The sequence below is a fragment of the Lissotriton helveticus genome, chromosome 9, assembly GCF_964261635.1.
Source record: "Lissotriton helveticus chromosome 9, aLisHel1.1, whole genome shotgun sequence".
Lineage (NCBI taxonomy): Eukaryota > Metazoa > Chordata > Amphibia > Caudata > Salamandridae > Lissotriton > Lissotriton helveticus.
Window position 1 is genome coordinate 336199185 of NC_136070.1, and position 12713 is coordinate 336211897.

General features: G+C 45.7%; 1 protein-coding gene across 3 annotated transcripts in view; it reads left to right on the forward strand.

Moving 5' to 3' along the window:
- TTC7B (tetratricopeptide repeat domain 7B) overlaps positions 1 to 12713 on the forward strand; it is a 1395621-nt gene that overhangs the window by 912974 nt on the left and 469934 nt on the right. Inside the window, exon 18 of one of the 3 annotated variants that reach the window (XM_078660054.1) lies at positions 7903 to 7953. The exons of the other annotated variants lie outside the window; for them this stretch is intronic. Coding sequence (XP_078516180.1) covers positions 7903 to 7953 — 51 coding nt within the window. The remainder of the gene's footprint in view (positions 1 to 7902; positions 7954 to 12713) is intronic. 3 annotated transcript variants of the gene reach the window in all.

Genomic DNA, 12713 nt, shown 5'->3' on the forward strand with positions numbered 1-12713 from the left:
CTCCGATGAGACTGTGGCCCGTTGAGTTGCTCCGAGCAGCACTTCTCTGTCTGTTTAATTAGTCGTGCATGGTATGCTCGCGCCGGAGCTCCACCGGGCTTACTGCTATAAGTGGGACTTCCCATGTATGCTGGCTTGTTTATTCTTTGTAGAGCCGTGAGTCAGCCCGGGCTCCCCCAGAGATGCCGAGAAATAATGAGTGTATTTAAAAGTATAAACAGAGGCGCTCCTTGTGAAGCGTCTTGGGCCTGAGGCCCGCATGCTGCTAAGACAACTTGCACACACAAGGAGGTGGTGGGTAGAACAGGCCCAGGGCACGTGCGCCCGGCCCCTTTTATTAGAAGGGTCACCTGACAGGTGACGCCTGTGCTGGATGGGTGAGGGGTGGGTGCTAGCACGGCCCCTAGGGAGGGGATACAAGACGTGGCCTGCAGGACACTACACTGTGCTACAAAGTCAGGCGGCAACATCGCCTCCCCAGCCTTCCATGACGAAGGCACCCTCGAGTCGCAACCAGACGACACATGGAAACTAGGAGTGGAACTTCTCACAAGCGGTTCATGTATGGAAACTACTACACAGGCAGTGGAGTAGGTGCACCTGTTTCCATGTGCTTTACCTCACTCGTTTGACTTAGCAATTGGATCTGGCCCATGGGATGATTTGGCCTGTAGATCTGTGTCGGGAGTGGATCTAATGACATGAAGGTAGATGTCTTCCTTCCCTGCGGCGAGATGCCTAACGTCCACGCGTCCAGAAGTCTGTCCTCCCACAACCCAGGCATATACTATCAAAGGATGGTTCAGAATGTTGGTCACTCCCTGCAAAATAGCATCTGGCTTTGGAGCTTTCCCTATCTGCTAACTAAAACACCATTTCTCAGTCCTTTTATGGTCATTTGGCTGCTGCCTTATCATGCCCTATCTTGCCCTATGGAAGTGCAGACCTACTATAGTCTTGGTTCCCTAAGTTATACGAAAAACGGTGGTCCTATAATTATCCTTTAATTCTTGCATTGGATTCTGGGTAGCCCTTAGTGGGAATATAGTGAAAGTTCCTATAGGCAACGCAGGTCTCAACGGAAGGAGCGATTACCATTGTGAAACATTTCAACAAGTTATTGATACAAGCTTTTCAATGACAATTGACAAGTAGCGTTCAGTTGTTTTTCATTAGTTTAAATATCAGTTACCAGATTAACAGCTGTTCACTTGCAGATAATCTCCTTTGGGCTGTGACCAATCAAAATGAAATTGTTTCAAAATGTGTTTTTGAAACCGATCATAATACTGAAGACCCCTATAAAACTCTCTAGTTCGGGTTTAAAATACTTTATTTAGACAATCCAGTCCATCAAAGTGACGACGATTTAAAAAAGAAAGTGAAAGTAAGAGCAGTACATAAAAAAACAGAAGACATTATAAATGACAGTCAGTTCATTAGTAGTTAAGACATCTGTGGTGCATAACATGGTTTTGTAAACGGGTAGCTAACGAGATATCTAGACATATATCAGTACAATTACGACAGAATGCTAAAAGCAGACAAAGTCATACATGTCGTGCACAATACAAATTCCAGATCCTGTACTCGAAGACCTGGCGCTAATTCTTGTGTGGCTGCTATTCACTTAAGGATCTAGACCTAAGCTAAACGCCGTCCCAACCCTGTTAATGTACCTAGTTAAAAATATTGATCAGGGCCAGGCGACTAAGCTAAAGTGCCTATAAAGTACCACGTGCTATTACAGACTCGACAAAATAATTTTAGGCAACGGAGCTAAAGATGTTCCTTGTCTATATCAGGATATAAACTGAAAGATCCTAGAAAGACGAGGAAACAACATTCATGAAGAATGGGCAGGAGAAGGTATCAATTCAAAATAAAGGCAGAAGGTATGCAACTGCTAAACCAGACAAAATGTGTTATCGCAATTAGTACAATATGGAGACAAAAGTTGAGCGAAGGCCAGGAATGTGTACTTAAAGTGCTAAGACATAAAAGTGCCATGTGCTAAAATGTGCTGGATAATCACAGTAGCAGTACTATAACAAGCATTAGAAATGCAATCGGGCTCGGATTTATTTGAGTTTGAGCTAATGGTATTGTAAATGGCAATGTGTTTTCGTCATGTGTGATGGAGTGTGTGCATGTGGTGTGTAGTGGTATTATGTGAGTTGTATTGTAATTTTACCTATGCACTCTGCACTCCCTATGCACTCTGCATTCCCTATGCACTCTGCACTCCCTATGCACTCTGCACTCCCTATGCACTCCCTATGCACTCTGCACTCCCTATGCACTCTGCACTCCCTATGCACTCTGCACTCCATATGCACTCTGCACTCCCTATGCACTCTGCACTCCCTATGCACTCTGCACTCCCTATGCACTCTGCACTCCCTATGCACTCTGCACTCCCTATGCACTCTGCACTCTGCACTTCCTATGCACTCTGCACTCCCTATGTACTCTGCACTCCCTATGCACTCTGCACTCCCTATGCACTCTGCACTCCCTATGCACTCTGCACTCCCTATGCACTCCCTATGCACTCTGCACTCCCTATGCACTCTGCACTCCCTATGCACTCTGCACTCCCTATGTGCTCTGCACTCCCTATGCACTCTGCACTCCCTATGCACTCTGCACTCCCTATGCACTCTGCACTCCCTATGCACTCTGCACTCCCTATGTACTCTGCACTCCCTATGCACTCCCTATGCACTCTGCACTCCCTATGCACTCTGCACTCCCTATGCACTCTGCACTTCCTATGCACTCTACACTCCCTATGCACTCTGCACTCCCTATGCACTCTGCACTCCCTATGCACTCTGCACTCCCTATGCACTCTGCACTCCCTATGCACTCTGCACTCTGCACTCCCTATGCACTCTGCACTCCCTATGCACTCTGCATTCCCTATGCACTCTGCACTCCCTATGTACTCTGCACTCCCTATGCACTCTGCACTCCCTATGCACTCTGCACTCCCTATGCACTCTGCACTCCCTATGCACTCTGCACTCCCTATGTACTCTGCACTCCCTATGCACTCTGCACTCCCTATGCACTCTCTATGCACTCTGCACTCTGCACTCCCTATGTACTCTGCACTCCCTATGCACTCTGCACTCCCTATGCACTGTGCACTCTTCACTCCCTATGCACTATGCACTCCCTATGCACTCTGCACTATGCACTCCTTATGCACTATGCACTCCCTATGCACTCTGCACTCCCTATGCACTCTGCACTCTGCACTCCCTATGCACTCTGTACTCCCTATGCACTCTGCACTCCCTATGCACTCTGCACTCCCTATGCACTCTGCACTTCCTATGCACTCTACACTCCCTATGCACTCTGCACTCCCTAAGCACTCTGCACTCCCTATGCACTCTGCACTCCCTATGCACTCTGCACTCCCTATGCACTCTGCACTCCCTATGCACTCTGCACTCCCTATGCACTCTGCACTTCCTATGCACTCCCTATGCACTCTGCACTCCCTATGTACTCTGCACTCCCCATGCACTCCCTATGCACTCTGCACTCCCTATGCACTCTGCACTTCCTATGCACTCTACACTCCCTATGCACTCTGCACTCTGCACTCCCTATGCACTCTGCACTCCCTATGCACTCTGGACTGCACTCCCTATGCACTCTGCACTCTGCACTCCCTATGCACTCTGCACTCTGCACTCCCTATGCACTCTGCATTCCCTATGCACTCTGCACTCCCTATGTACTCTGCACTCCCTATGTACTCTGCACTCCCTATGTACTCTGCACTCCCTATGCACTCTGCACTCCCTCTGCACTCCCTATGTACTCTGCACTCCCTATGCACTCTGCACTCCCTATGCACTCTGCACTCCCTATGCACTCTGCACTCCCTATGCACTCTGCACTCCCTATGCACTCTGCACTCCCTATGCACTCTGCACTCCCTATGTACTCTGCACTCCCTATGCACTCTGCACTCCCTATGCACTCTCTATGCACTCTGCACTCCCTATGTACTCTGCACTCCCTATGCACTCTGCATTCTTCACTCCCTATGCACTGTGCACTCTTCACTCCCTATGCACTATGCACTCCCTATGCACTCTGCACTATGCACTCCCTATGCACTATGCACTCCCTATGCACTATGCACTCCCTATGCACTCTGCACTCCCTATGCACTCTGCACTCTGCACTCCCTATGCACTCTGTACTCCCTATGCACTCTGCACTCCCTATGCACTCCCTATGCACTCTGCACTCCCTATGCACTCTGCACTTCCTATGCACTCTACACTCCCTATGCACTCTGCACTCCCTAAGCACTCTGCACTCCCTATGCACTCTGCACTCCCTATGCACTCTGCACTCCCTCTGCACTCTGCACTCCCTATGCACTCTGCACTCCCTATGCACTCTGCACTCTGCACTCCCTATGCACTCCCTCTGCACTCTGCACTCCCTATGCACTCTCTATGCACTCTGCACTCTGCACTCCCTATGCACTCTCTATGCACTCTGCACTCCCTATGTACTCTGCACTCCCTATGCACTCTGCACTCTTCACTCCCTATGCACTGTGCACTCTTCACTCCCTATGCACTATGCACTCTTCACTCCCTATGCACTATGCACTCCCTATGCACTCTGCACTATGCACTCCCTATGCACTCTGCACTATGCACTCCCTATGCACTCTGCACTATGCACTCCCTATGCAGTCTGCACTCCCTATACACTCTGCACTCCCTATGCACTCTGCACTCCCTATGCACTCTGCACTCCCTATGCACTCTGCACTCCCTATGCACTCTGCACTCCCTATGCACTCTGCACTCCCTATGCACTCTGCACTCCCTATGCACTGTGGTCTCCTTGTGAGTGTAAGAAGCTTGCACAGCTGCTGCCTGTGATGTCCTTCTTGTGAGTGTGAGAAGCTTGCACTGCTGCTGCCTGTGATGTCGTTCTTGTGAGTGTGAGAAGCTTGCACCACTGCTGCTTGTGATGTCCTTCTTGTGAGTGGGAGAAGCTTGCACCTCAGCTGCCTGTGGTCTCCTTGTGAGTGTAAGAAGCTTGCACAGCTGCTGGCTGTGATGTCCTTCTTGTGAGTGCGAGAAGCTTGCACTGCTGCTGGCTGTGATGTCCTTCTTGTGAGTGTGAGAAGCTTCCACCACTGCTGTTTGTGATGTCCTTCTTGTGAGTGGGAGAAGCTTGCACCTCAGCTGCCTGTGGTCTCCTTGTGAGTGTAAGAAGCTTGCACAGCTGCTGGCTGTGATGTGGGGGTAATACTGGTGGCTGTAGTACTGGTAGTACTGGTGGTGTTGGTGGTACTAGTAGTGGTAGTACTGGTGGTGGTACTGGTACTGGTAGTACTGGTGGTGGTGGTACTGGCGGTGGTAGTGGTAATGGTAGTACTGGTAGTGGTAGTACTGGTAGTGGTAGTACTGGTAGTGGTGTTACTGGTAGTACTGGTGGTGGTGTTAGTAGAAGTACTGGTGGTCGTGGTACTGGTAGTACTGGTGGTGGTGGTAGTGGTAGGACTGGTGGCTGTAGTACTGGTTGTACTGGAGGTGATGGTGCATGTATCAATGAGTCTAATTTTTCCTAATGAAATAGCCATTGGCATTACGTGAGACACACAAAACATTTCTGAATTTCCATTGTAACTGCGGGAAGGCTCTGTTTTCCCTGAATATTGCGTATTCACGTTTTTTTCACAAACTTTACAATATTGATGACTGCATGTTAACTCTGCGAGTCAGGCTCGACAGCAGACTGCAATAAGGCCCGTAAAGATTTCGGAAGGGAGTAGGTGGGGAGCGGTGCTCTGCTTTTTTACCTCCACTTACGGCTTACAATTGTTTAGTTAGGTTGAAGAGGGGCGTTGTGCGATCACAGGTGCGTCCAACTTTTGCTGTTGTGAAAACATGGTTTTATATAGCGCGAACTAGACCGGAAGGTATTGGGTATCTGAGCGCTTTACATAGCACCAGTTTCGTTAACACAAGGACATATTCATTTTGTTAGGCATGGGGAGTTTAAGTGATTTGCCCAGAATCACAGGATGTTGAGCGTAGCTGCCATGACCCGATCCTGGTTCCTCAGCTTCCACATCGACTGCTCTAGCCCTGAGGCTACATCCTCTCCTCCAAATACAAATGAATTCACAAACCTCACTTCTGCCAAGTCCGGCCTGTGCTTAATTTGTAAATAGAAGAGTGCCGGTGCTTGAAAATCTGCTTAAAAGGCCACGGACGGTGGAATTAAACATCACTGTACCAAATACCAAAGTTTAGTAGTCTTACATCCACCTCATGCCTCTTTAATCCCCTCCCTGACACTCTGTGCCCTCTTAGCTCACTTTTACTGGTTACTGCGTTCTCCCTTTCTGGCGGTTTTGCTGCCGTCCTCTCCCACTATTTTTCCGATATGCGTGTTTTTCCTTTGGTGCTGTCTGATTTGGGAAAAGAAGTACGAGTCTAAAAAAAAAAGTGCTCTGCCCCCCATCAGCAGTAACTGGCTCAAATTAAGCACTACACCTGTACCCTCCCCAATCCCTGAAACAAAAAAATTTGCAAACATCCCTTGTTACCAAGCCCCTAAACTTTGTATAGTGTGAAACTCTAAGCAGACTGCGTCTAAAAGCTGCCCGTCCTGCCATTAAAACACAAAAATGTGTAAAACGTCTCTCCTTAAATATACAGAAAGGCAATCGTATGAGTCATCTTCTGTGAGCCTCGCCTGCTGCCTCGCCTCTCGTCATTTTACATTGAGCGCGCTCACCGCTCAGACCATCTGGATTGCATTACACGGGCACTCTGACAGCTCCTAATTATGATTAATAGTCTGCCGTGCGCGTAACCGCACAGAAAATGCCAACAATGGCGGACGAAAATTACATATAGCCTATCGCGTCAAGGCTACTAAAAAGACAGCACAGCGAAAACGAATCACTATGCAGATGCCATAAAAAAAGCTCGCGCACTAAGGAATGTTTCTGGCCCGAGCCCTAAAGAAACTTTTTTTTTTCTTTTTCTTTAACAATAGGAGCTCGGAGCTCCGCCCCACTTCGTGGTGACGTAGGCCGAGCCCTAAAAATGCTGTTACCTACATCAGGTACCAAGCAGTGGCAAACTATAAGGGCAGGATAGGCGAAATTCAGCACGAGATCAGCAAGCAATGGTGGAAAGACACAGTTTACATGAAACTGACTACATAATTTAAAATTGACAGATTATTCAAATCAGCATCCAGCCTGAAATAAGAAAATAGCAACAGGACAGTAGAAACTTATTTTTGTAGGTATTCAGAATGCCATAGAGATGCAGCAGATTCCGTAACAAAACATTTCCTACTTCTAACCCATGCAGACAACTGCCTGCCATGTTCTAATGCAACACCGTGCATCAGGTAAGTGTGTACGATGCCTTGTAACCAATGGAATGAAAGAGAGATCAAACCAGCTATTAAAAGAACACCAATACTGACAGATCCCAAACTAAATTAGGATGTTGCAGATACTCTGGATTTCTGTGACCATATGACATCATTGGGCATTCATATGAGGTCTGGTGACTTCTCTTTGTCTGCGCTTTGGAGTCTTTTATAACATATAATATGTACATTTGGGGTCCTGTGTAACTGTACTCCTATTGTAAAAAGCAAGGCCTGTATTGTCTCTTTTATACATTTCTTTTTACCCCAGTCGCCTTTAAGAGGTGCTGGTGCTTCCAGGCTACACAGCAAATGTCCCCCTCTTCTCAATGAGTAAAAACCACACCTCTGGAGGGATGCAAGACTGCCTGTTAAGTTTGCCGATTATCAGAACATGTTTGTTGTGGTCATGTGTGATCGTTTTTAATTTGCATTTTGATCTGTTGTTTCAAGGTAACCCGCCAGACGCTTACCCCCTGGGTTTCACCTCTCTTTATTCAGTTCGTAAGTAGTTTTCCGTGCTTAATGTAGGCCCTCTTTTTTTCTCCTCTGGGTTGCTGCAGATGTTGCTGGTGCCTTCACTGCGCTGCCCTGAGTTTCTTGCTGTCCATGAGCAGTGGACGTTTGACACTGTGTGCTACAACTTTGCAGCTTTTTACTCTACCCTCACCACGCCAAATCTCACGAGATTTGAATGCACTTGAACAGCATGCGTTTAATTATTAAAGAGATAGAATTAATTTCTGCAGCACAGGTACTCTGAGTGGTTGCTTTTATTTGATGACCATCAATCTTCCATTAATATGTTTAATCAAACAAAAGATGCATTGAAGTGCTTTGTATTAAACTTAAACAATCATAGCTCGAGTGTGCTTACAAATAGGCTTGATGTTTATTTGGTATATTCATGGTATGTAGGAGGATAGCAAGGCCCTTTCCATTGAAGGAAACGGAACGAGTGCTGGCCAATGAATGCAGTGGAACGTTAGCCAATGAAGGCAATGGGGGCGCTAGCCAATGAAGGCAATGGGGGCGCTAGCCAATGAAGGCAACAGAGTGCTGGCCAATGAAGGCAACAAAGTGCAGGCCAATGAAAGCAAATGAGCGCTAGGCTACTGAGCGCTAGTCAATAAAGGGAACTGCGCTCTAGCCAATGAAGGTAGCAGAGCACAAGCCAACAAAGCTAAAGAAGTGCTAGCACTCAAAGTTAAATGCAGTTAAGGAGTGTTTTAAATGTGTAACGAGCCAACAAACTCTGCAAATAAATAGAGCATCTAGAACAGACTAACAATGTTTAGTGGGGTGCTCCTGTAGGCAGTCTTGGAATTTACCCAGTAAGAGAACCACGTTGTCAGTATAGCAAAGGAGAATGCATGTTTTAAGTTTTTGGACTTCTCTTATTTGTCATGCTCAGATAGCATAGGGCGTTGTTCTTGATACAGTAGAAATTGAGTTTTGGGGTTTAGAGTATTTTTTAATTGCACAGATTGAACTAGAGAGGTTTATTGGTAGCCATAACACATATAATCAATCAGAAATCCAAACATAGGTATCTGCCAGGGGTCCTGCCTTGTTTTTTTAGAGGCCCTAAAGGCTGGAATGACAGATTCTAGCTGTAAAGCTTCAAGGTGGATTAGGGCTTCACTTTAGAAAATAGATCCTCATTTTTCTTGTGTAAACCAGACGTTTGTCAAATGTTGCCATAAAAGAACAATGGGGCCATGTTAAGGCACTTAGGCAGGACGCTGGATACAACCCCTGCTCTGTGGCCCATCTGTGATGAATTCAGAGAAAAAGCTCAAATCAAAGATGACCAATGCAAGTGCTTTGCATAGTCTACTGCCCCGTCTTATCTGGAAAAGATCAAAGCAAATAAGCACGTTTTTGGTGCGGTTTTAGAAGTAAAAATGAATGGCTGTATTCGAAACTAATAGAAATATGAAAGCTCCTGTTACCAGCAGCAAAGCTGAAGAAATCATCATAGGCATATATTTTTGCCATTCTCTCATTGCTAACTCTGAAGCAGAGGAAGGCTCAATGGCCTGTGTATGCTTTAGTGCAGTTAGGTAGACGCTTACCATTGCCCCAGAAAGGCTGCAGGCCTACAGTTGATGTGAGTCGGTGTTCCTTGTAGTGCAAGATAAAGACTTAGGAATCCGGTACTTTCTTCTATTGATCTTATTTTCCTTCCAATATAGTTACCATCTTATCACTTAATACTGCTTCAGTGGGAGTTCATTGCATCTGCCTAAAATCTGCAGATTAGAAACTTGTACTAAAGAGAAAATTCTACATTTTCCATGTATTTGACGCAACTGTGATTCTTCCAAAGACCAGCATCTTAGAGATCAGTCACTTCAGAGGAGGTTACTTACTGGGGTCGAACCGCAAACCAAAATCTGCCCTGGCGAAACACTGCAGTAGAACTCCACTAAAATGTGGTCTCAATGGCATAATTGGATCATGGCAGCCCATTTAGCTTTGAAAGCAGCACCCTTGCCCGCAGCCTACCCTCGAAAGGCCCGAGTGACTTACCCCATTGCACCATGTTTCTAATGGCTGCTTTGTCGTCCTCCCGTTTCTTTCAGATTTCTTAACTTTGAAATATGCCCAGACAGGAATTCGAACCCAGAAAGAAGAAGCAAAGCCAGGATGAGGTGGCAGATATAGCCATAAAGATCCACTGAGCACTCGTATGTGTCAACACTTCTGGTAGATAGCGAGCCAGTTGTACCTCTGAGATCAACATAGGAAGACTTTGAAGCATTATTCCTGAAGAAGTGTTGGAGTAGAGGCGAGATAGTGATGACAAGAAAATATGCTGGACAATAACTTACCCATGATCACCCACATGATTACATGCTAGTTATCACCATCTTCTGATGGATTTATCTTCATTCAGGTTCTTTCTTCTATATGCTCCCCAATCCCTAATGATAGCATCTTAATTCGGAGCTGTACCGGATTGTCGTTTGGAGAACAGTTCCTGTATTTGGAGAACAGATACTGTACTTGTGGTCTAGTTGTGAAGCTTCAGACCTTTAAACCAGGAGACTTGGTTGTGATCCAGTCATTCGTCACTTCACCAAAAATTGTGTGATCCTGGGTTAATCGTTTTACTGCCTTTTGTCTCAAACTTTAAACATGTGCAACTATTCAGTGTAAGACACAATATGCATGATTTGCAAAGAACAGACCCATTTGTACAAATAAACCAACAAAATGTATTTTCTCCACTTTTTATAATCGAGACAACATTGCCTGACAAATGTGGAAGGAAAAACGTTGTTGAATGGCAAATCATTTGGAGAGGTACTTCCCTGAGGAAATGTGACTGCGACAGAAGAGGAGGGATTCCCTTAGGGACTGAATCGCTCACTGCTTTAAAAGATAATTTAATGTATGAATTATCCATCTTGAGCTGGCTTATTTTATATTAGTAACCAGCAGTAAGTTTCTTCTCAAACTGTCGTCATCAAGCCGAGCTCTAGAAACCAACAGGAAAACAGCCTTAAAAAACTGCTGCAAAGGCAGCTTTCAGTATTGGCAAATGGCTAAATATTTTTGCACATATTGTAATCTTTGCTGTTTTAGTATTTGTAGCAGTGGTTCAGCATCCCGATTCTTTATGAGCTTTAGTGATGTAGACTCTTATAGCTTTCAGCTCCAGGCTCTTTCAAGTCTTTTGCACATTTTATGAAATTAAAATGTTGTCATTTCGGAAACATCCATGCAAAATATTTTGAGTTGCTCTTACTTATAAAAGGTTTTCACACCCAGATACCCCGAAGTTCTTTTTGAGTGAATCAGTTCAAGTCAAAGTTACGTTTTGGTGATGTCCACTGATTAAAATGAGGTGATATTAGTATAGGGACCCATGTACGTAACACACCGACGCAGCCCTGCACTTCAAGTGCTGTCTCAAACCCATATTTATAATGGGAACATGTGAAGTACAGGTTCTGAGTGCACAGTACTGTTGCATACAAAGTCTGCACTGGCTGAAGGTTTCACATGATCTCTGGACAGCTACCTAACATGACCATGCCTACTCCATTTTCATAAACCTACTATCACTTCAAATATTAGATGTGCTGTTGCTTTCCTTCACTGCTGTGTGTGGTTTTTCGTGTGTTCACTCCGCTGAAGGGGTTTTCAGCTTGAGCCTCAGTGCATGCATGGTGTGGAGAGATTTTTTTGCATGACTAGTTTTCATTGGTATGGTTTGAAGACACATTGTATTGCATTTCTATGTGTTTGCCCTTTCCTATACATAGGTCCAAAGACCTTCTGTCTTGGTAGCTATAATTTTGGTTGCAAATAAAAATGTTGTTTTTCGTCAAGTATTTTTCCTTTTTGTAAGTTAGTATCAAATGTATCCAGTTTATAGATTATTGAACCCAGAATGATTTTAGGCCCAGCCATGTGGGGCTGCTGTAAAAAAAAATTCTAATCAGTGTTTGTAATTGCATTTATATAGTGCTTACTACCCTTGACATGGCGTCAAAGCACTTTTTCGGCAAGGAGCACGCAACATCGTAGTCATCCTAACTGGTCAAGAAAAGTGAGGGGGGGGGGGGTGCAATGTAAAAAAACATTCAAAAAAATAAATATGTACCTTGCTGCCAGGTCTTGCTTCTCTGCTCCAGCTCTCCTCTGCCGGACTCCTGGAACAGGAAGCACAGCTAGACTACACTGACCAATCACAACACGGAAGTGCAGCATTGTGATTGGTAAGCACCCAGGCTCCCCTGACCAATCACAACGCTGCAATGCTGCTTTGTGATTGGTCTGCGCGTCGTGGTTTGATGCTCAGCCAGGGAATGGGGGCCTTGGCATGTTCTCCACGAAGGCTGTTATTCAGCCTTTGTGGAGAACAGGTAAAGAGCGTATGACTGTTTGTCTGGCCCCAGGGGGGCCGGCTAAACAATCATGTGCACTTAGGAGTAGGCAAACCACTCCTCCTCTGCCCTGCTCCGAGAGCAGAGCAGCCCCACCTGCCCACAAAGCAGCATGGAAACATAAAATGATAATACCTCAAAGTTATCATTTTATGTTTCCTTTATTTGCACTGCTGCCATAGCGGAGGAGCCGCCACTGCTAGAGGGGCTAGAAACTGCTTCTGTAGCTGTTTATTGGAGTGTTACATAAACACGGCAGACAGACCTGATACATCTGATCTGGAGCATACTGATCTTAAGTTGAATCAGCCTGTCCAGTTCTTTTCAGATCCAAAAGTTGGATTTGAGTCCACACTTTTATCC